Here is a 25,362-nt window from a genome sequence, read left to right as displayed (position 1 = left end):
AGGCTCCCTGTATGGAGCCTGCTTCTCCCTCTGCCTGTGTCTCTGCCTCTCTCTCTCTCTCATGAATAAATAAAATCTTTTTAAAAAAATAAATAAAAGCATTCATAAATAAAACTATCTTTTTTTTTAACTATGACTGCGTGGGTGTAAAGCATATGATGACTATCAGCATGGTTTGGTGTTCCCACCTTGATTCAGGTGAAGGGGCCAGCAGTTTTACACCCTCACCCTCCACTGTTTCTACTGATTCAGTATGAACAGGGTGAAAAGGTAAATAATATCTCAGTATGATTACAGAGATAGTTTTGACCTGTGGATATTCTGAAAAGGTCTGGGGACCCCCAGGGTTCCACAAATCACCTTGGAGAACTGCTGACTTAGAATTAGATCCACTGTCTTGAATGCCTTCCCCACAACCACCCAACTTCAATTTTTTTCCCCAAACTTCTTACTTAATGTTTAAAGACATACTTAGTGGGAGGAGGGGCGGGTAGAGGGAGAGGAAGAGAAAGAGATGTGGGGCTCGATCTCACAATCCTGAGATCATGACCTGAGCCAAAATCAAGAGTCCAAAGCTTCACTGACTAAGCTACCCAGGTGCCCCAGGAAATATTTAGAAGCTCTTCTTTATCATCTCATCTTTAAAAACTGGGAGATGAGAATACAAGTTAGCCTGTTTGTAATCTGCAGGAATTATGAGAGTGCAAAGAATAACAAATATTTATTAAAACCTAAGTGGAAGTTTTAAACTCCTACCATCATCTTTTTTCTAAAAAAGCTGAAGTAGTTAAGTTTAATAATAAATATACCCCACCTTTCTCAGTAGGTATCAATGCAAAGCTCCTATTCTTCAGAGCCTGATGTCAATTGGCCCCAGATTCTTTGACACTTAATACTCACATCTAAGGCTCCTCCTGGCACTTGGCCTCCTGTTAAATCACAACGCTGGCCTCCAGACCTTGGTAAATGCCCTTTTAGCCTCTGCTCTCTAAGTACTGGGGCATGAGACAGAAAAACATCTGGAGCTACTGAAGATTAACAGCCTACCTCTGCCTAAGGCAGTCTTTCTCTGAAGTGCCCATAATCACCACCCCCACACTGACCCCGAATCCCTGAGGCCTAGCCTACAGAGCTGTATTTTAACAAGCACCTCAGAAGTGGTTCACATGTTCAGGCAAGTTTGGGAAATGTTGCATAAGACTGTTGGGATGTACACAGGATGTTCGCCCAGGGAATCCCATGTATCAGTTTAGTCAACACACTCTGACTCTGTCCAGGGAACTTAAGTGTGTCCCTGCCTAGAATTTAACTAGAGTTATCATTTAGTGCTGCCTTTGGAAGTGGGCATCCTTTCTTCCATCTCTGTATTAAGCTCCTCTGCTGTGACCTATTTTTCACATTTCTATAACTTCCTAGGGTTTTTAATTTTTTCTTTTACTATTAACAATAAAATTCATGTTATGCTGTATATCACTTGTCCCACTCTTCTATTCCCCTTATCTATTAACTAATCATTACCTATTTTATACCAAACTATTATCATGAAACCCATATCTTGGTTTCAGCCTACAGCATCCTTCTCAGCAGCCCCTTTGCTTGGCCTTAGCAAGAGCCAATTCTCACCTATTTGCATGTTCTTCCCTCACAGCACCTCATCTTGAGAGTGAACATTCAATTTGCTTTTCCTTTCACCTGAATTGCTGGCCTTGAGAGGCTAAGTTCTGCAATCCAAACCTTTCCCCAAAAAAGCCTGTGTTCACTTCTTCCTCCCATTTCTTATTCAATTCCTTTCCTTTAGATGATGCCAGATTTCATACTGACATCTTTTTTCTTTTTAAGCCAGTTCTCATAGCTTCAACACTACAGCATGACGGATTATTAAGTTGGAAAGCATGGACTTCAAAATCCAAGGGGAACCTGGTCTGAATTCTTATAGCCCAGCTATAAGACCTTAGGTAAGTCACTTGAAATTTCTGTCCTTCATTTCTCCCATTAGTAAAAATGTAGATAATACCTATATGCTAGGATTATTTAGCACCCTGCAGATAAGCATTCAGTAAACTGTAGGAATTATACACAATTCTAAATAAACAGTAGTTAACCATAACCATTCCAACATATAAAAGCATAGCAACAGTCACAGGAGCAAACCCTAGTATACTTTTCAGTAAGTTTTAAATGCTGCAAACGGTTACTAACACAGGTGAAGTACAGGGCTAGAATGGACATGTTTTCATCTCTCAGATTTTTAAAAAACATAATGGCACAATTCAGTATATTCAGTGTGAAGCACTGTCATTATCCCAGTTTTTAGATTTTCCAGGTAGTAATGACTAATTTCAGCAAGTTACATGAAGGATTAGATATTTTTATTTTCTCATACTTACACTTTCCCTCCTGTAAACAGAGGATGGTAACAGCAGTCAAGATTTATTGAGGGTTTACTCTGTGCCAGGCACTATTTCAAGCATTTCACAAACATTAACTCAGTTAATCCCTCAACATGTTATGAGGGAGGCACAAATCACTGCTCTCTTTGTCCTACAGAAAAGAGAAGTGAAGCCCGGGAAGTTAGGGGGCTTCACCTTGGCCATAGTATGTGATCTCTCTTCCCCTTGGATTGTGAGGCAACGAAAGCTGGTGCTTTTCTGAAGCAGGCAGAGAAAAGCGGAGATGGGAGAATGCAGGTGAAAATGAGAGAAAGAGAAAGAGCTGATGATCTGTTGAGCTCCTCCTGAATCCAGCTATCACTGAAAATGGAATACCTCAAGATTCCCAGTCATAAAGACCAATACATTTCCATTCTTCCAGCCAGTGTGAATGGGGTTTCTGTCCCTTACAATGAAAAGATTCCTTATTGAAACCTGTTCTCGGGACACCTGGGAGGCTCAGCGGTTGAGCGTACATGCCTTTGGCTCGGGGCATGATCCTGGAGTTCTGGGATTGAGTCCCATATCAGGCTCCCTGCATGGAGCCTGCTTCTCCCTCTGCCTAGGACTCTGCCTCTCTCTATGTGTGTCTCTCATGAATAAATAAATGAAATCTTTTTTTAAAAAGAAAGAAACCTGTTCTTAAATCCTGGAGGGTATGAAGAGCTCTAAACTTCAATATGTCCTTTATAAGCACCTTTCAGGGATCCCTGGGTGGCGCAGCGGTTTGGCGCCTGCCTTTGGCCCAGGGCGCGATCCTGGAGACCCGGAATCGAATCCCATGTCGGACTCCTGGTGCACGGAGCCTGCTTCTCCCTCTGCCTATGTCTCTGCCTCTCTCTCTCTCTCTCTGTGAGACTATAATAAATAAATAAATAAAAATTATAAGCACCTTTCATTTAAAAGAAGGATATTTAAAATAAGTATAAATTTTTTTTTAATTTTTATTTATTTTTTTATGATAGTCACACAGAGAGAGAGAAAGAGGCAGAGACACAGGCAGAGGGAGAAGCAGGCTCCATGCACTGGGAGCCCGATGTGGGATTCGATCCCGGGTCTCCAGGATCGCACCCTGGGCCAAAGGCAGGCGCCAAACCGCTGCGCCACCCAGGGATCCCTAAAATAAGTATAAAAATCAAATGCAATTTCTCAAATTTTGAAGCCATACCCACTCATTAGGCAAGCCCAGTGTAGCCACAGTCAGCATGAATTACTAGACTATGTGCCCCACAAGGGCACATACTCTCCATTCACACAAATAGGTCAAGGTCAATACTATGCCTGCCAAGTTCAATGCATGAGGATATGCCTTTATGAAGATATATGAAAATATAACAGAGTACAATGTATATCCTGAGATACTAAAACATGAGAGAGAAGTCTTTAATGCAGAACAAATGACTAGTATGTAATATAAAGAAAAAGCTTTCGTTTTTTGATATGTTGAGAAATAAAGAGTGAGCATAGTTCTAGTTAATTAGGTAAATTCATGGACTCTAGTTCTCCTATCACTTCTAATGACTTCAAAAAGTAGTGATTTATACATGTAATTCATCATTTTGGGGGGCGGGGGAGAAACGCTGTGAGGAAAAACTGACACTCCATTATCTCTTTTCCCTCCCCTTAAAAAAATACAACCAACCAAACTGTGAATTACTACCTTCTGGGAATGCTACATTAACCTCTGTGATCACAGTGATTGCTCTGTTCCTGTTAGCTCTGGCACTGGGCTGAAGATCTGGACTGGAATGATATTAGAAAAACTGGTCTCTACAGCTTGTGGATTACTCAAGTGCCAGACAAAAATTTAATCCTTAATTTAGCCCAATTCTCAAATAGTCCTAATTCAAACATGATTTTTTTTTAAATTCAACATTCAGCAAATATCCACTGAATGCCTAATCTGAGAATACAAAAATAAATGAAACAGAGAACCTGATCCCTTAAGAAGCTCACATTCTAGATGTGAAGACAGGAAGGTTTCCAAATAAAGTATAATATAATTTAATAAAGGCTAAAATATAACTTTGGAAACACAGTCCAGAAATAAACCACACACATGTGGTCATTTGATTTTTCAACAGAAGGACCAACCAGTTGGTGAGGAGAAAAAGTAAGGAAAGTTAAAACAGTCTTGATGAGAAATGGTAAGATCCTAAAGCGATGTAACTCTCTTATTAGTTGTGGGATAAAACAACTTCAGAAATTCTTTTCTCACAAAACTCAGAATGAAGCTAAGATGGGTCAGAAGCCTGGGTCTGCTGGGTGACACTTTACCCTCATGATCATTATTTGGCTGAGGGATAGGAGGTCACAGGTGGGCATAAACTACCCTTCACCCCTGTGAGAAAACCCAGGGGAGCTTCTGGCACCAGATGCCACAGGATGGCATCCTATAAAGCTGAACATCTAGTTGGGAAACTGGGCGGTACTAGGGAGTTCTTACCTGCATTTGAGAACATGCCTCCAGCTTAGTATAACTATTATATCATACAATTGTGTCTCTTACCTTCTTTCTTACAGTCATATCCCCATCACTTTGAGAGAACCACACACTTATATAATTATCCTAAAGTTGAAGGGCACCTGGGTGGCTCAGTCGGTTGAGTGGCCAACTTTTGATTTTGGCTCAGGTCATGATCTCAGGGCCCTGGGATGGAGAACTGGGTTGGGGCTCCAGGCTTAAAGTCTGCTTAAAGATTCTCTCTCCCTCTCCCTCTTCCCCTGCTCACATACGGATGCACTCTCCCCCCGCTCTCTCTAAAACAAATAAATCTTTTTAAAAAATAAAGTTGAGATGATCCACACAAGCTGGCTCTCTGCCCCAAAATACTGCACTTGGGACAAGTGTTCTTAATGACTACAGGCAGAGGGCAATCCTGATATGATCCCTTCGCTCAGGGTCTGGCTTTGGTCTAGGGGCAGAAAGGGAGGCCCTGTATTAACATATTTGATGCAGAACTAATTTTGAATATTATCAGCCTCTTACACATTTTCTGAACTACTGGATCTCTTTTCTGATTCGGCTATACCATCCTTTAAACACTTTAACTTTGTTCTTGACGAATAGGTGCCTCTAAGCATTCTAAGCCTTTTTTTTTTTTTTTTTTTTGCATCTGTTGCAGTCTTCCTTTTAAGCATTCTAAGCCTTTCGCATCTGTTGCAGTCTCCCTAAGTTCAGTGATCTAAGAAAACCTCACAAATTGTTTAGTCCACCTGTTGGGTTGTCACTCTGGTGAAGGTGACCCAATATTCTAGGCTCTGACTTCTGTCACTTATTACTACTGGCTGATGATTCAATCACTGAGAGAAGGTCTTTCTTGTGGAGGTCTCTATATCTCGTTACTGGTTCTTCACTTGGGATCTTGGCACTGCTACCAGCGACTCTGGAAACCATCTCTGGCCCCGAGGCTAAAGCACACTGCTTGCTTGTACCATTTAGGAGATGCTGTCCAGACCTTATGTGTCTGTCAGAGGAAAGGAATAAGGGAATAAACCAACAAGATATATGGAGCCTACATGAAAAGAGAACCATTTCTGTTATAACATCAATTACCTCAGATTCAGAGTTTAAGGCCCTATGGGAAGGTGTAGAGAGAAGATTCTTGGCAACCCTAACAAAGCTTGCCAGTTAGACACACCCTGGCCAGGTGTACAGTCTGTAGTCAGCTCTTCCATTCCAGAAAAAGGCCTCTCAGACAAAGAAACCCATATAACCACAGAGAGAGCCCACATTAACTGCTGGTGACCATCAGAAAGTTAAGGAAAAGCAATACCAAGAAAAGAAGGGCCAAGCTGAATATACAAAACAATTTACTACTGATGAAAAAGTGGAAAGAAGGGACTTTTTAAAATTCTAATTAACAATATGCAAAGAAATTATATGATACTGCATTAATAAAACAAGAAAAGGGTATTAGAAAAAAACAATCAGAAAAATACAGAATTCCTGAAAATTAAAAATTGTCAAATATTATTTTTAATGAAATAAAGGGAATTAAGAGTAGACTTATCTTGATGAGAAGAATGTATAAAATTGTTGAATCACTATATTATACATCTGAAAATAACTAAAGAAACAAGAGAAAGAAAGAAAATTAAAAACCGTCAGAACAGAAAATTACAAGGATAGACTGAATAATATTAGGAACTAGGCTAATGATCAAACTAGTGATATGGGAAAAAAAAGTCAAAGAAATGTCCCACAACATCAAGCAAAAATGCAAAGAGAAAGGAAGCATGAAAAAGAGTTAAGGGCAGCCTGGGTGGCTCAGCGGTTTAGTGCCGCCTTCAGTCCAGGGCCTGATCCTGGAGACCCGGGATCGAGTCCCACGTCGGGCTCCCTGCATGGAACCTGTTTCTCCCTCTGCCTGTGTCTCTGCCTCTCTCTCTCTCTCTCTGTGTGTCTCTCATGAATGAATAAATAAAATCTTAAAAAAAAAAAAAAAGAAGAGTTAAAGCCATACAAGATAAATTCAGGAGGTCTCACATTAGTTTACTAGAATTTCAACTGCAGAACTAGAGTACAAGGCTTTTTAAAAAGGGAGAAGTATAATTAAAGAAATAATGGAAGAAAATCCCTCTGAGCTACAAAAACATGACTGTTTACATTTAAAGAACCCAATTTAAAAAAACAAACCAATAAGGGGATACCTGAGTGGCTCAGTCAGTTAAGCAACTAAGTCTTGATTTGGGTTCAGGTCATAATCTCAGGGTCGTGAGATCAAGCCCAGCATTACGCTCTGTGCTGGGCATGGAGCCTGCCTTCTCTCCCTCTCTACTCTGTGCCCGCTCTCTCTCTCTAAACAACAACAACAAAGGAATCCAATAAGTAGTCCAAGAGAAATAACAATAGTTATGACATTTGGTAAGCACTTCCTGAGAGCCATTCTTCTAAATATCAATTCATATAATCTGCATAATATATTTATTTCATTATACACATGAAGAAACTGAGGTACAGAGAGTTCAGTAGCTTGTATAAGGCAGAATTGACTCATACATGGTAGAGCTGGCATCTAAAATTAGGTGTCATGACTCTGGAACCCACACTCACATTCAGACACTCAGAATTCCAAGCACAGAGAGAAAACTCTAAAAATGTTCAAAAAGAGAAGAAAAATATCACTTAAAATGGAACAACAGGGATGCCTGGGTGGCTCAGTCAGTTAAGCATCATGATCCCAGGGTCCTAGAATTGAGTCCTGCATCTGGCTTCTTGCTGGGCAGGGAGCCTGTTTCTCCCTCTGCCTGCCGCTCCTCCTGCTTGTGCTCTCTCTCTCTGACAAGTAAATACATAAAATCTTGGGGGGAAAAATGGAGCAATTAAGGGGCACCTGTGTGGCTCAATCAGTTAAGTGCCTGACTCTTCTTGATTTTGGCTCAGGTCATGATCTCAGGGTTGTGAGATCAAGTCCCAACATCAGGCTCCTCACTCAGTAGGGAGTCTGCTCGAGATTCTCTCCCTTCCTTCTGCCCTTTCCCCTGCTCATGCTTTCTCTAAAATAAATAAATAAATCTTTTTTTTAAAAAAAGGAACAATAACCAAACTGCCACACTTATCAGGAAACTGGGATGCTGGAAGATATTACGGAAATGACCTCTCTTTTTCACAACAGGTTTGCCACCAGAACATAAGTGTCATGAAAACCATCGCTAAACCTAAACCAAAGTGGGAAAGGAAGACTCATATCAACATGGTCATCATTGGACACATAGGTTCGGGCAGATCTACCACTATGAGTCATCTGATCTACAAATATGGTGGGATCAATAAAAGAATCATCAAAAAATCTGAGAAGCAGCTGAGATGGAAAAGGGCTCTTTTTTTAAAATATTTTATTTATTTATTCATGAGAGACACAGACTGAGAGAGAGAGGCAGAGACACAGGCAGAGGGAGAAGCAGGCTCCATGCAGGGAGCCCGATGTGGAACTTGATCCCGGGACTCCAGGATCACACCCTGGACCGAAAGCAGGCACTAAACTGCTGAGCCACCCAGGGATCCCCGGAAAAGGGCTCTTTTAAGTACGCTCAAGTCTTGCATAAACTGAAAGTTGAACATGAACATGGTATCACCATTGATATCTGCCTGTAGAAATTCAAGACCAGCAAGTATTATGTGACCATCACTGATGCCCCAGGATACAGAGACTATCAAAAACATGATTACAGGTACATCTCAGACTCACTCTGCTGTCCTGATTATTGCTGATGGTGTTGGTGAATTTGAAGCAGGCATCTCCAAGAATGGTCAGACCCGTGAGTATGCCTTTCCAGCTTACACACTGGTTGTAAAACAACTAACTGTTGGTGCTAACAAAATGGATTCCACTGAACCACCCTATAGCCAGAAGAGATACAAGGAAATAGTTAAGGAAGTCAGCACCTACATGAGGAAAATTGGCTATAACCCTGACACAATAGCATTTGGTCCAATTTCTGATTGGAATAGTGACAACATGCTGAAGCTAAGTGCTAACATGCCTTGGTTCAAGGGGTGGAAAGGCACCCATAAAGGTGGGAATGCCAGTGGAACCACACCGCTTGGAGCTACGGATTGCATTCTGCCACCAACTTGTCTCACCGACAAGCCCTTGCTCCTGCCTCTCTAGGGCATCTACAAAATTGGTGACATTGGTACTGTCCCTGTGGGCTGCATGGAGACTGGTGTTCTTAACCTGGCACAGTAGTCACCTTTGCTCCAGTCAGTGTTACAACTGAAGTTAAGTCTGTTGAAATACACCATGAAGCTTTGAGTGAGGCTCTTCCTGGAGATAATGTAGGCTTCAAGAACATATCTGTTAAAGATGTTCATTATGGCAATGCGGCTGGTGACAGCAAAAATGACCCAGCAATGGAAGCAGCTGGCTTCATGGCTCGGGTGATTATCCTGAATCATCTAGACCAAATCAGTGCTGGATATGCACCTGTGCTGGATTGTGACACAGTTCACATTGCTTCCAAGTTTGCTGAGCTTAAGAAGATAGATCGTCATTCTGGGAAAAAGCTAGAAAGCGGTCCCAAGTTCTTAAAATCTGCTGATGCTGTCATTGTTGATATGGTTCCTGGCAAGCCCATGTTGAGAGCCTCTCTATCCTCCTTTGGGCCGTTTTGCTGTTCACAGCATGACACAGACGGTTGCTGTGGGTGTCATCAAAGCAATGGACAAGAAGGCAGCTGGCGCTGGCAAGGTCACCAACTCTGCCCAGAAAGCTCAGAAGGCTAAATGAATATAATCCCCAATACCTGCCACCCCAGTCTTAATTAGTGGTGGAAAACCAGTCTCAGAACTGTTTGTATCAATTGGCCATTTAAGTTTAATAGTAAAAGATTGGTTAATGATCACAATGCATCATAAAACCTTAAGAAGGAAGGAGAATGTTTTGTGAACCATTTGTGGTTTTTTGTGCGTGGCAGATTTAAGTTATTAGCTTTTAAAATCAGTACGTTTTTACGGAAACAACTTGACCAAAAATCTGTCACAGAATTTTGAGACCAATTAAAATGAAAGTTCAATGAGAAAAAAAAAAATGACTTCATATACAGTTGTACAGAAAGATGATTTTGAAACTAGAATTCTATCCCATTCCAATTAATAAATTCAATGGAAAAACACATTTTATAAAGACTCAAATTTTACCATCCATGTCCTTCAGATTAAAGTTACACAGAAGGAGGGATCCCTGGGTGGTGCAGCGGTTTGGCACCTGCCTTTGGCCCAGGGCGCAATCCTGGAGACCCGGGATCGAATCCCACGTCGGGCTCCCGGTGCATGGAGCCTGCTTCTCCCTCTGCCTGTGTCTCTGCCTCTCTCTCTCTCATTCTATGTGACTATCATAAATAAATAAAAATTAAAAAAAATTTTAAAAAACAGTTACACAGAAGGTAATACAAAAAGACAATAAAGAAGACAAGGAAGGTAACAACTGAGATCAAAGAAACAGTGGTAGCTGACCTAGAATGAGTTTAAAAAAAAAAAAAAGGCAAAAAAGAACGAATGGAGAATCTCCTGGACCTTGATTGTTGTGACAGCCTTTGTCAAGCAGTAAAAGCTTAGAGACAAAGCATATGATTTCTTTTCCATAGGTATAATCACAATATTTGACTATATAATTAAAATATATAATCATAATTGTAATGCTGTAAAACTGATTTAAAATTTTAAAAATCAACGTATAAACTAAACACAGATGACATATATTACAGAGTAAAATGTAGAGTAACAATCCCTAACCACTGCAAAAAAAAAAAAAACAAAAAAACCAAAACATAAAAATGGAAGAGGGGATGAGAGATATACTGATTTTTCCATAATTCATAGTGTGGAGGCAACAGATGCTATCTAAAGTTGATAAATCAAGTGGCACACGGGTGGCTCAGTCAGTTTAACATCTGACTCTTGGTTTCAGCTCAGGTCGTGATCTCAGGGTCATGAGATCAAGCTCCACATCGGGCTCCACACTCAGCATGGAGTCTGATTAAGGCTCTCTCTCCGTCTCCCCCAACCCCTCTCTCTCTCAAGTAAATAAATCTTAAAAAATAAAGTTGATAAATCAAGAAAAGGAATATATGCGTTTATTTTTTTAAAGATTTTATTTAGGGATCCCTGGGTGGCGCAGCGGTTTGGCGCCTGCCTTTGGCCCAGGGCGCGATCCTGGAGACCCGGGATCGAATCCCACGTCGGGCTCCCGGTGCATGGAGCCTGCCTCTCCCTCTGCCTGTGTCTCTGCCCCCCCCTCTCTCTCTCTCTGTGACTATCATAAATAAATAAAAATTAATAAAAAATTAAAAAATAAATAAATAAATAAAGATTTTATTTATTTATTTATTCATGAGAGACACAAAGAGAAGGGCAGAGACATAGGCACAGGGAGAAAGCAGGTCCCTGTGGGAAGCCTGATGTGGCACTCAATCCCTGCACCCTGGGATCATGATCTGAGCCAAAGTCAGATGCTCAACCACCAAGCCACCCAGGCGCCCTGAGTATAAGCATTTCAAGAAGAATAACAGAAGTGTAAATATATAAAGTTATGATGGAAACTACTAGAACAACAACAAAAAAGCTGCTAAAAGTGAGCTGGGATTGGAAGGTAATGTACATCTTGCATTTGAAATCCTTCTGACTAATTTTATTTTACTATGTATAGTACCAAAGTTTCTAATATGCAGTTTAAAATAAAAACATATTAATAAAAGGGTACCTTCAAAAATAAGGGGTAGGCTCAAAAAATTATAGCACCTCTATTTAACAGAGTGACATGGCTGCTGGAGTGAATGAGCTAGATCCATAGGTACTGGCACACAGAGTGGATCAGCCTCTTCTGTTAAGAGGGAAAAAGTAGTAAAGACTGCATGATCCCACTGATGTTTAAGCATACTGTTTTGTTTATTTATGCAGAGGAAGAAGTCTAGAAGGTTACTAATTGAGACTGGAAGGCAAGCAAGGTAGAGGAAAACACTAGTTATTATTTTCTGCTTCTCTATTGCTTACATCTTTTATAATTAGCAGGTATTATTTCTATAATTAAAAGCAATTAAAAACAGTGACATAGTTTTAAAAAACAAAATATACTTTGCCACTACTAACCATGGACTTGGTCCAGGTGTTACATAATGCCAGCAGTGTGGTTTTCCCTCAATATAAAAAAATAATCTGAAGGACTCCTTTATGAAATTATTCAAAAACAAGTATGAGGCTCACTGTATAAATCCTGATGTTATATTTCTGGGACCAGTTTTTCCCTAATTAAGCCTTTTGTGACAAGCTTTTAATCATTACTAGAAATTAAACAGCCATGTAAACCAAGGGTGATCAGCTTTTAAATTAGAAGTGTTTTTGGCCTACACAAGGGTGATAATCTCCACAATAGAATCAATCATCCTGTTCTGGGCCCTTCTTCCTCCAGAATCAAACATGATGGAAAACATCTATTCCATCAAAGTAGGTATACAACTACATTATCAGGAACAGATGTTCTTGGAAAGCTAAAGCTCATTTAAAAATGGTTAAATCTCAATTAACTAGCACAGTAAAGAAACTCCAATGCAGTACAGTCTCCAATGATAGACAACTATTATAATCTCCAATTCCCAGTTCAATGCACTGTCCTCCCAGAAATTCAAAGGTGAAGGAAAAGATCCCTGTCGGGCAATCATCTTTAGAGGCACAGCTACCCGAACAGGGGCAGGCTGTCCTCATTTAAATGAACAGAGCTAAGAGATAACTGAATAATTAAAATTCATTAGTAAGATTACTTTAATAATGAACATAAAATAATCAAAGGCAGGGTCTGAATAAGTACTAGAGAATATATATTCTCATTTTAATTCATTGCTTCTGAATCCTAACCACTCAAACAATGACTCCATAAACATTTTCTTCATTATTACCACCATCATGACAACCCCAAAAATGCTAACCTAGAATAATTTTCATGAGATAGAGTGTTTTTAAGGGATTGTCCTCAATTTGGAGTTCTTTGTTCCTCTTTGGATCTTGTAACATTGGTGTATTTACCTTTAGGCGTGATACAATACTCTCTTTTTAAGTTTGGTTTAAACTTGTCTCCCTCAGAAATCCCTCCCAAATCTGCCATCTTCAGGACTTGCCATCACATCATTCAATGTAGCTGCTCATCATCGTGCAAGTCACAGTCAAGATTCTGTCATTAACTAACCAGCCAGGCCAACTGGGGTGAGTCACCTGACCTCATCCCACCTGCACTTCCTCAACTTGTAATATGACAAGACTAAGCTTTTCCCTAAACAGCTCCTTCTGGCTTGTTTTTCTTTCAGCCTTAACAGCTTATCATTTTATCACAGTATAACAGCTGAGGAAGGAAACAGATTTTCACAGAAACTAAAACAATTTCTCCTAAACATTGTTTTATATATATAGGTCTTTGAAAAATCATTTTCCTCTTATTCTTAAGGGATGTAGCAACTTCAACAAACACAGTAGTATCAAACCCTGAGTCAGAGAATTGGCCAAAGTTCATATGATGAGGTAAATGGCTCAACAAGTGACAGAAAATGAGGCAAACTGTATTCACCTTGTCACATGATTTGGCTAATTTTAGGGATGGGGTATGAAGTGATTTTTCTCTATCGTACCCTCTGTAAAGGCAGAGATAGCAACTCCCTAATCCTGTTTTACAGGCAGAGAAGTAGACAACTCTCTTCTGAATGCAGGATTTGGATGGCAAGACAGGGAGATGCCAGATATACAAAGGCCAAGACAGGGGAAGATGCGGGAGCATGGTGATTGGGCTCCTACTTTAAATCTATTTTCCTCAGTCAAAAACATTTTTGTTATTCAATACCCAAAACCCTAATGTGCACAATTCAGAGAATATTCAGGTTTCAAATTAAAAAGATATGCTATACACTTATAGATAAATTTACCTCTATATTTTTTGAGTTTAATTGCCACTCCAAAAGGAAACTGAATGATGACTTATTTCATATGCAAAAGTTAATATAAGAGATGAATGCAAAGCAAATCATTTCTAAGTCAGTATGTCCTTCATGAATAAATAAATGTAATCTATACTATTTATATTAAGAAGGCCAAACTTTGGGCCCCCCCTCAAAAAAAATACCCATTTAAACTGTTTCCGAAAATAAAATTTTAAATATTTATGTGTATAGATCAATGGAACAGAATAGAGAACCCAGAAGTGGACCCTGAACTTTATGGTCAACTAATATTCGATAAAGGAGGAAAGACTATCCACTGGAAGAAAGACAGTCTCTTCAATAAATGGTGCTGGGAAAATTGGACATCCACATGCAGAATGAAACTAGACCACTCTCTTACACCATACACAAAGATAAACTCAAAATGGATGAAAGATCTAAATGTGAGACAAGATTCCATCAAAATCCTAGAGGAGAACACAGGCAACACCCTTTTTGAACTTGGCCACAGTAACTTCTTGCAAGATACATCCATGAAGGCAAAAGAAACAAAAGCAAAAATGAACTATTGGGACTTCATCAAGATAAGAAGCTTTTGCACAGCAAAGGATACAGTCAACAAAACTAAAAGGCAACCTACAGAATGGGAGAAGATATTTGCAAATGACCTATCAGATAAAGGGCTAGTTTCCAAAATCTATAAAGAACTTATTAAACTCAACACCAAAGAAACAAACAATCCAATCATGAAATGGGCAAAAGACATGAAGAGAAATCTCACAGAGGAAGACATAGACATGGCCAACATGCACATGAGAAAATGCTCTGCATCACTTGCCATCAGGGAAATACAAATCAAAACCACAATGAGACACCACCTCACACCAGTGAGAATGGGGAAAATTAACAAGGCAGGAAACCACATATGTTGGAGAGGATGCGGAGAAAAGGGAACCCTCTTACACTGTTGGTGGGAATGTGAACTGGTGCAGCCACTCTGGAAAACTGTGTGGAGGTTCCTCAAAGAGTTAAAAATAGACCTGCCCTATGACCCAGCAATTGCACTGCTGGGGATTTACCCCAAAGATTCAGATGCAATGAAACGCCGGGACACCTGCACCCCAATGTTTATAGCAGCAATGTCCACAAGAGCCAAACTGTGGAAGGAGCCTCGGTGTCCATCGAAAGATGAATGGATAAAGAAGATGTGGTTTATGTATACAATGGAATATTACTCAGCCATTAGAAACGACAAATATCCACCATTTGCTTCAACGTGGATGGAACTGGAGGGTATTATGCTGAGTGAAGTAAGTCAATCGGAGAAGGACAAACAGTGTATGTTCTCATTCATTTGGGGAATATGAGTAATAGTGAAAGGGAATATAAGGGAAGGGAGAAGAAATGTGTGGGAAATATCAAAAAGGGACACAGAACATAAAGACTCCTAACTCTGGGAAACGAACTAGGGGTGGTGGAAGGGGAGGAGGGCGGGGGGTGGGGTTGAATGGGTGACGGGCACTGAGGGGGACACTTGACGGGATGAGCACTGGGTGTTATTCTGTATGTTGGTAAATTGAACACCAATAAAAATTAATTTATTAAAAATAAATAAATAAATAAATAAATAAATAAATAAATAAATATTTATGTGCAGTCTCCTACACATGGAAGGGAAGGGAAGCTTGTGAAATATTTATGTGAAATGAGCTTTTAATAAATAAAATTTGTGAGGGAAATTTATGTGAAATGAGCTTTTAATAAATAAAAATTAAAATAAAATTAAATACAATAGAGGCAATTCAGCATAAATAATTTAAAGTGCTAATTACAAAACCACACCTTCACCTTCCTTCTTTGCTTTACATTGGGCCCAGCTGCAAGGAATGGGGTCCACACATGGCACCCGGCTGTCAGGTGTCTCAGAGTCCTCACAGCCACAGAGAACCTGGCCTGAGGTCTTGGCCCTTTTCAGAGTGGGCTACCCAGTGGCGGGGAGGGAAGTTAAAGGGCAGGGGGATGCTCAGCATAGGAAACAGCCTGGGCTGTATTGGGTCTGCAGCTCGTTATGACTTCTTCCTCATCCCAATCCCACTTCCTCCTATTTCTCTTCAAGCGGCAATGAACCCTGATCTCTGTCTCACTGTTTTGGAGAAAACAAATTGTGACAATAATAGAAAAGGTCCTGAAATACAATGATACTCAGTGAAAAAACATAAAATGATTAAAACAATATGTGACAAACTGTAGAACCACATAGTAGGCCCTCAATAAATTCAAACAGTATATGGAAGAAAGCAAAAAGACATGAGAACGGCATAGTATTTTGCAAACAGAAGGAGAGGGCTTAAAAAGAAGTGGAAAATAATTCCAAGATCAATAACCTGGCGCCTAGAATTTAAGCTCTTGAAAGCTAAGATTACATATTAATTAGTATGTCCAGGACCTAATACAGTAAGTACCTGGTGCACACTAAGAATTCAATAAACGTTTGTTAACTAAGACGTTAACGCTGATATTTGTACTAATCTGGTAACCCTCTTGTTGGTTTGAAAAACTATGCTGACACAGAGAAGTTCTGGAATGTAACATTGTATTTTTGTTATCATGGATTTTTTGTTTGTTTTTTGTTTTCATGGATTTAAAAAAAAAAAAAAAACTTCACTTAGTCCAGATAAACATCTGCTTTTACCCAGCAACTAATAGATTGTTAATGCAGGTGAATTATTGCTTGAAAAAAACAAAAAACAAAACAACACTTTTTAAAGACTCTTAAAGACTGTTTTTAAAGGGCTCACATTGTTTATTTTCCTGATTTCTGTCTTTGAAAAATAATCTTATTCTGAACATTTTTCCCTAAGAGTTTAAATTTAAGCAACCATACAAAAAAAAAGTGTTTTTAAATTTTACTCTTTCATCTTACCTTCAGTTTCAAATTAAATGATTTCTCTAACTTAAAACAACTAAGTAAATCATCTCTAAAGTCTGTATTTCTATCCATACTCAATCTTCTCCTAGTAAGCAGGCCTATGAAAGTAATACCTAATAGAGGTTCTCTGCTTCTATTCTCAGCAATAAAATGCTACAGTACTCTAAGGCTCTCTTTGAAACTCTGACTTTTGTCATGTTACCCATAGTTCCTTTTACTCAGAGGAGAAAACCACATTCTGTAGGCTTATATAACAGTCGACACCACAACTAGAGCAGTCAGCCTTTCCAACATTATTATCTCACGCTGCTCTCCATTATGAACCAAACTGATGTGAACCACAATGATGGACTCTACACTCCACGCACACCAAATGCATTCTCCCTAAGTCATCTCTTCCTCCTTCTTACCACCCAGCCTTGTAGACTGTACCAAGTTATGCTTATGATCATTTAGTAAATCTGAACATACTTCACCCAGTATTTACATCTCATTATGTATTTCCTTCCAATGTTCTCAGTTAAAAAGTCTAACTCATGCCTTACCAAAATAAGAAACATCTGGACCTTCATTGTTTAGATGCTGGGCAGGAGCTGGTACTATAGAACTGTAAACCAAACAAGCAGCAGTGAGTGATAACATGGTACCTGCAGGCATACAATTTTTTTTTTTTTAAGATTTTATTTTTAAGTAATCTCTACACCCAAGGTGGGGCTCAAACTCACAATTCTGAGATCAAGAGTCAACTGCTCCACTGACTGAGCCAGACACATGCCCCCAGGCATATACATTCTTTTTTTTTTTTTTAAGATTTTCTTTTTAACCAATCTCTATACCAAAATAGGGCTCAGACCTACCATCTAAGATGTAGAGTTGCCCACTCCACCAAAGGAGTCACCCAGGCATCTCCAGGCATATACATTCTCAATCCAAGATAACTTTTCTTTCTAACAAGAATATAAGTATGTGTTTTTCTTTTAGGATAAACTTTTATTTTGGAATAATTTCAGATTTCCAGAAAATCTGAAAAGTCACTATGGAGGGTTCCTATACAATCTTCACCCAATTTCTCTTGATGCTAACAAATTACCTAATCAAGATCTATTTTTCAAGACTAGGAAATTAACACTGGTCCATTACTATTAATTAAACTACAGATTTTAATTGTATTTCATTAGTTTTCCAACTAATGCCCTTTTTCTGTTCCAAGATCCATTCTAGGATACCATCTCAAATTGCCTTAGTGTCTCTGATCTGTGACAGTTTCTCAGTTCATGTTGTCCATGACCTGGATACTTTTGAAGAAGTAGCCAGATACTTTGTAGGATGTCTCTCAATTGGGTTTTTTCTGATACTGTCTTGTAATTAAACTGGTGGAACCAGTTTGGTGGGAGAATCCCACAGGGTGCTCTTCTCACCATACCTGATGATCAGAGGATATGTGAGATCATCAGACTTATTGCTGGTGATGCTTTGACCACTTGATTGAGATAGGGGTTGCCAGGTTTCTCCACTGTAAAACTACCAATGTTCTGTTTCCATACAGAAGGGATTCACTAAGCCCAGCTCACATTCTAGGACATATAAAGGTCAAACTCCACCTCCTAGAGAGGGATGTAGCTACATAAATTATTTAAACTTCTTCTGTAAGAAAAATTTGTTCCTTCTCCCACTTATTCAATCATTCATTCATTTATAGTAGTATGGACTCATGTATTTATTTTATAACTTGGGATTAATCAAATACTATATTTTATTTATTTTGTTGATCAAATTATTTTGGCTTTAGCCGTTGGGTTCTCTTTCAGATTAGCTGCTGTGACCTTCTAATATGCCCTCAACCCCCCATTTTTTAAGATTTAACCACACTAAACACAGAGCCTGATGCAGGACTCAGTCTCACAACTGTGCAATTACAACCTGAGCCAAAACCCAGAGTCAGATGCTTAACCAACTGTGTCATATAGGCACCCCCAGCTCCCTTTTTAAAATACTACCTTACTTTCTTATACTACACAAGAAGTTCTAGGCCCATCTTGTATTTTCCCTGCCTCAGCAGCTCTAGTCCTAAGATCAGCCATCTATCCAAGGAGCACTGGTCGCTATTGCTGAAGAATGGTATTTAGAAACCAAGATCTGGGCACTTAGTGTGCTCATTTGCTACTGAGGTGCCACTGCTCTAAACTTTCAATAGACAGAGCCAAGAAAGATATAGAACCTACAGATTAATCTTTGTACCTCGAGGAACATCAAAAAAGTGCTCTCAACTTAGTCCATACAGGTTAAACTACTATAAAACGAAGTTTTAAAAATATACTTATTAAGCAAGACACAATTTTCTTTCTCATTTATAAATCCAATGATAAGTGAGAGCTGGTAAAAGAGCTCTGCATTCCTGAATACATGGCATCTCTGATCCAAGGTGACATTCCTATTTCTACTGACCCACAAAATAAGAAGGGACAAAATGCCAGGGGAGGGGAGGGAGGAGAGGGGAGGGGAGGGGAGGGGAAGGAAGGGGAGGGGAAGGGAAGGGGAAGGGAAGGAAAGGGGAAGGGAAGGGGAAGGGGAGGGAAGGGGAGGGGAGGGGAGGGGAGGGGAGGGGAGGGGAGGGGAGGGGAGGGGAGGGGAGGGGAGGGGAGGGAAGAGAAATGGGCAGAAGACATGAATAGATACTTTTCCAAAGAAGCCATCCAGAAGGAAGGAAGGAAGGAAGGAAGGAAGGAAGGAAGGAAGGAAGGAAGGAAGGAAGGAAAGAAAAGAAAGAAAAGAAAAGAAAAGAAAAGAAAAGAAAAGAAAAGAAAAGAAAAGAAAAGAAAAGAAAAAAGAAAAAAGGGCAGAAGACACGGATACTTTTCCAAAGAAGCCATCCAGATGGCTAACAGACATATGAAAAGATGCTCAAAATCACTTATCACCAGGGAAATACAAATCAAAATCACAATGAGATACTGCCTCACACCTATCAGAATGGGTAAACTTAACAACACAAGAAACAAGAAACAACAGGTGTTGGTGAGGATGTGGGGAAAGGGGAATCCTCTTGCACTGGAATGCAAACTGGTGCAGCTAATCTGGAGAACTGTATGGAGGTGCCACAAAAAGTTAAAATATAACTACACTAAGATTCAGCAATTGCACTACTAGGTACTTACCTAAAGAATACAAAAATACAGATTTGAAGGAGTACATGCATCCTGATGTTTACAGCAGCATTATCAACAATAGCCAGATTATGTAGAGCCCAAATGTCCATTGACTAATGAATGGATAAAGAAGATGTGGTGTATATACACTGTGGAATATTACTTAAGACATCAAAAAGAATGAAATATTGTCATCTACAGTGACATGGATGGAACTACAGGGTAGTAAACTAAGCGAAATAACTCAGTCAGAGAAAGACAAATACCATTTCAGTCCCGTGTGGAATTTAAGAACGAAAACAGATGAACAAATGGTGGGGGGAGAAGAAAGTAAACTATTAGAGACTCAATGACAGAGAACAAACTGAGGATTGATGGAGCAAGGTAGCCGGAGGTTGGGCTGGATGGGTATTGGGGATTAAGGAGTGTACTTGTGATAAGCAATGAGCGTTGTTATATAAGTGATGAACCACTGAATTTTACTCCTGAAGCCAGTATTGTACTGCATGTTAACTACCTAGAATTTAAATAAAAATTTGAAAAAAATAAATAACATCTCTGAAATTGACACTTCTTAAAATTTATGGCATTTAAAAAGATAATAAAACAAAAATAAAGTAAAGGGCAATCTTGTGGGTCTGAGCCCTTAACCTAGAGTGTCTGTACCAAGTCCAGGTAGTGTCAGAATTTAATTAAATTGTAGGATACCCAGTTGACATCCACAAGGAAGTGGAGAAATGCTTGGTGTGGAAGATCCACACATCTGGTATCAGAAGTACTGTGAACAGAGGAACAGTATTTCTTTAGAGAGGTTAAACATTGTGGTCACAGAGCTACTAAGGGATAAAACTGAGCTTTGGAGCCAAACAAATTTTAGAACCTACACTCTAAATAACAACAAAATGAACAAAATGAAAGCCAAGCCATATCATTATTTTATATTCATAACACATATATTTGCTTACTTTTTTAAAGATTTCACTTATTTGAGAGTGTGTGCATGAGTGAGGGGAGGGACAGAAGGGGAGAGGGACAAGCAGACTCCCCGCTGAGTGGGGAGATCATGACTTGAGCCAAAGGCAGACACTTACCCCAACTGACCCACCCAAGTGCCCCATGCTTATTAACCGCAATGAAGAGTTGAAGAATAACAATAACTATCACATTAATTCTTACCTGTGTCTGCCTCATTGCCCGTTCCACTCGGCGTATGCTTCCTCTCTCAAGTTTTGTTCGGAGGATCAAGGCTGATGTCTGAATGGCCCAAAACTTTGGTTGTGAAAGCAAAAACTGACAAAAGAGTAGAAAAAAACAAACACAAAAAGAAGGGATAAGCTCGGTGACCCCACTCTGATAAGTACAAAATTAATTCTTCCAAAAATATCTGCTGAATGCAGATCTGAAAATCTTCTTGGTAAAAAATAATAAAACGTGCTGTCAAATATTTTTGTGAAGAATGTGTTCATTTGAGCAGTCATTACTTAACCTAGTAGATCCAATCTACTGAATAAATCTCTTAAGGGATAAATCAAAATCTCCCCAAATTATCAAAGCATTAGGAAGACGATATCACACCAGAAATTAATAAATCTTTTTATCTCATAGATTATTAAAAAATGTGAGACAATAAACTACCTCAAAGTATCTTTCTCAAATTTAAAACAAATTTTTAAACATCACCCAAACTCAAACATAAACACAAATCATTAGAAATCTGGTAACTCTTTACTTAAAAAATAACCTAATTCATAGATGCAAATACAAATCACACTTAGGTACGCAGAATGACCCAAATTAAGTATTTGTTCCCTGAAAGGCAAAAACCTTCTTTTTTTTTTTTTTTTTTACAGATTACAGTGACTGTTTTCTGGCCTTGGTTAGGGCATTGAGTCTCAGATTCAGTTAAAATGCTTTCCTAGAGGAGGCATCTTATCAAAGACTGGCCTAAGATGAAAGGTGAAAAGGTCGAATATGCAAGTACTAAGTCCTAACCCCAGAAAGCTGTGCCTGCCATGAGATCAGAGAATGTAGCAGAAACCACTGAATATGACCACGGTCTTAGTAGGGGAGAAAGTAAAAGTTCTGGGTGAGTGAAAACGGGCAAAATGTATGATGACGCAAGTTGGGACTGGCTTGGGGTAATGAATAGCTTTCATTCCCTGCTGATCACCTGGAACCCATGCTGTTTCCCAGTGATCATTCACAACTGTAATTTTCAGTCAAGATTGCTGCGAAACAAGGGAAAACACTCATTTGTCGGAAAGCTGACTATATCCTTGATCATCTGCTTGCTTCTAAAAGTCAGTGCGGAAACACCCTAGTTAATTAAGAGTTCCATTAATCATTCAAAATGTGGCTGCACATTAGAAGTGCCGAAGAAACTTGATATTTTTTTTAAAGTCAGTCAGATCTCTGAGAGCAGCATCTGCCAATTGTGTTTTTTTAAAACACTCCCCAGGTAATTCTAAACTATAGCCAAGTTTAAAAACTCTGAGGCTAACCTAAAACAACAACCACTAAAAAATACAAAAACTCAATGCTAATAGCAGTTTTTGAGTGTTTGTGACTCCAGGAATGACTGACTTCTTCACTAAGTGACTGTCATTAAGATTTCCCATGGACTGAATCATTCTAAACCCTTGTTTTATTACCAAAAAATATATTCTTTTAAAAACAATTTTAAGTTGGCTCCACACCCAGCATGGAGCTTAGCACAGGGCTTGAACTCACGACAGTGAGATCAAGAGTCAGATGCTTAACCAACTGAGCCACCCATGCCACCCCTACCAAAAAATACATTCTTTATCAGAATTTTAGAATGGGACCTGTATTATAAGTAATTTTTATAAGAAAAGTGCATTTATTTTAGGGTAGTCCTATCACACTGAAGGAAAATTTAAAACTAAGGCCTTGAATATTTATTTTTTGAAACTACTGTGTCCAATATTAAAGTATAATTTGAGGGAATTATAAAGTCACAATAAACACTGATTTAATTATTTTTAAAAATTGTGATAAACATTATAGTGAAGGCAATTCAAATTGAATTCAGGCAGAAATATACAATCTTAAGTTATAGAGTCCTAGGTACTTGCAAAAAAACTCATCTTGGAGTGAAAATCCTAGGTACTCACCTTAATTGAAGAGCGTATATATGTGTTTATTGTCAAAGTTTCTGAACACAATACACAAAGCCTTATCAGCAAAAGCTAAATGGTTCTAAGAACTTTATTCAGATATGTAAAGACAGAATTTATTTATGTGTTGTAAGTGGTCCCCAGGTTCACTTTTGACTGTAGAGTAGATAACCGGTAAATTTTTCCTTTCTTAGAATTCAATTCTTGAATATTACCCCTTGAATAAAACTTGCATTAATATTAAAAAAAGAACTACTAGGCTAAAATAATACAAGTATTTATTATTGGTAAATTCATTATAACTCCAAATTCTCATCAAGGGTTAGCAGGAGGAGTGCCTAGGTGGCTCAGCCAGTTAAGCATCTGGCTCTTGGTTGTGGCTCAGGTCATGACCTTTATGGTCCTGGGATCCAGTTCCATGCTCATTGGGGACTCTGTTTCTCCCTCTGCCCCACCCCCTGCTCGTGCTCAGGCACACACATGCTCCTCTCTTTCTCTCTCTCTCTCTCTCATAAATGAATAAAATCTTTAAAAAAAAAAAAAGCAGGATATCTCTCAATGAAGTATAAATTCTATCTCAGTCCCTATAACTCTTTACTGTACCACCATGTGTTACCTGCCTGGCCCCTATAGACCTCTGAATTTTCAACTCTGGATCAAGGTCAAACCCCTTATAATAAGGAAAATGAAGTACCAATGGGTGGTGAAGCCACTTGCTCTGTGTCACACCTTCAAGTAGCTAAAACTGATTCTAATACTTGGTCTCTTGATTCCCAGAACAAAATTTACAGTGTTTTTCAACACTTTCCCCAGATACGATTACCTTCTGGGAGTGATAATACTACCCCAGAAACTCTGATAGAGCAATGTAAGCAGAAGAGTCAGTAAAGTACGCTGGGAAACTGCTTTGCTAAGGGAGGAGGAGTAAGCAGAGAACGCATGAATAAGGGAGGAAGAGAATCAGTACATGAGGTCTTACCAAAACACGTTCGTTCATTAGTTCACTCCATACAAGGCTGTGTGCATAAGGCCCCAGGGACAAACTAGCAAGACAGACAAATGAGATCCCTGCACTCACATAATTTACATTCTAATGTAATGTGGATTAGGTAATCTTATCCTTCTATAACTAACTGACCAAATTAAAATATTTTATCCCCTTAAAATATACTTTATCAGATTAGCCTATAACCTTATCTTGTTAGCCTCCATTAACTAAAAATCTACAAGAAGAATGGCTTTAGCAACATAAATAGGTGCATATGGTCCTATAAAGAGATATATGATGAGGTAAAAGACATTAAAAAATGATTCAAATGTGTAACACTATTTGATCTCAAGAATTTTCAAAGGAAAGAGATCTTTTCATAAAGTAAATCTGCCAAGTGATTCTACTACCCACAGTGGGTTGCAGCATCACTGACTTACTTTCTCTGCATCTGATTGAACAAACTGTCTCTAACCTTGTGACAGGAGAGAAGAGCACAGAGCGAAGGGCTCTGTAGCACAGTAGGAACATTCTCCAAGCCAGGGACAGCTTGTTCAGAATCCCAGCTCTACTACATGAGATTAGCTGAGTGACCTTGGGAAGTTACTTGACCTCCCAGGGTCTCTAAAACAGCAGTAACAATCTCTCACAGGTCATAAAGATTAAATATGAATTAGGTAAAACTTAACAAACTCTGAGAGTACCCACTGAAGCAGCCCCGGCCCCACCCTCACCCCCGGATTCCTCCTCCTGTAATGCTTTCTCTCACCCCTGACAGAAAAACACCATCCAGAGCGAGCACAGGATATGGCACCACCCTCTGAGAGGTTCAGGACACGCTATCCCCAAAATACGGCACCTGAGCATTTTGAATATTCTAAGCCAAAGGAGTCTGAGAAAACAGCAGAAGCAGGAAGATCATTCCGACCTTCCCCCCACTCCTCTGCCCTGAAACATCATAAAGCCCTCATCCTCCCTATATCCAGAGGTAAGGAGCATCCTTTACACCTACACCTCACACTCTCTGACCTATCACATTCCTTCATGATGCCCACTCTTCATCAAACCAAGTGTAAAAGTACTTGGGTTTAACTGTTTCATCAGGTCTTTGTTTTCTTATGAAGCGCCCCATGTCACACACACACAAAACAAAAACCAAAACAAAACCCAGTATTAAATAAACCTGTGTGCTTTTCTCATGTTAATCTGTCGGGTTAATTTGCAGACTCAGCCCTAAGAAGGTCAAAGAAAACTCGTTCTCCCCTATGGCTCCTAACCACACTGGTGACCTTACCAATGACATGGTAGGATA

General features: G+C 39.3%; 1 protein-coding gene and 1 pseudogene across 1 annotated transcript in view; one reads left to right on the top strand and one right to left on the bottom strand.

Annotated features, from left to right (window-relative positions):
• TTC27 (tetratricopeptide repeat domain 27) overlaps window positions 1-25,362 on the bottom strand; it is a 177,449-nt gene that overhangs the window by 79,025 nt on the left and 73,062 nt on the right. The window contains exon 10 of the mRNA XM_055327505.1: window positions 21,102-21,215. Coding sequence (XP_055183480.1) covers window positions 21,102-21,215 — 114 coding nt within the window. The remainder of the gene's footprint in view (window positions 1-21,101; window positions 21,216-25,362) is intronic.
• LOC129511148 (elongation factor 1-alpha 1-like) lies at window positions 8,072-9,661 on the top strand (annotated as a pseudogene).

The sequence above is a fragment of the Nyctereutes procyonoides genome, unplaced genomic scaffold (assembly GCF_905146905.1).
Source record: "Nyctereutes procyonoides isolate TBG_1078 unplaced genomic scaffold, NYPRO_anot_genome, whole genome shotgun sequence".
Classification (NCBI taxonomy): domain Eukaryota; kingdom Metazoa; phylum Chordata; class Mammalia; order Carnivora; family Canidae; genus Nyctereutes; species Nyctereutes procyonoides.
The sequence above is the reverse complement of the archived record's forward strand: the minus strand, read 5'-3'. Positions and strand labels throughout refer to the sequence as shown.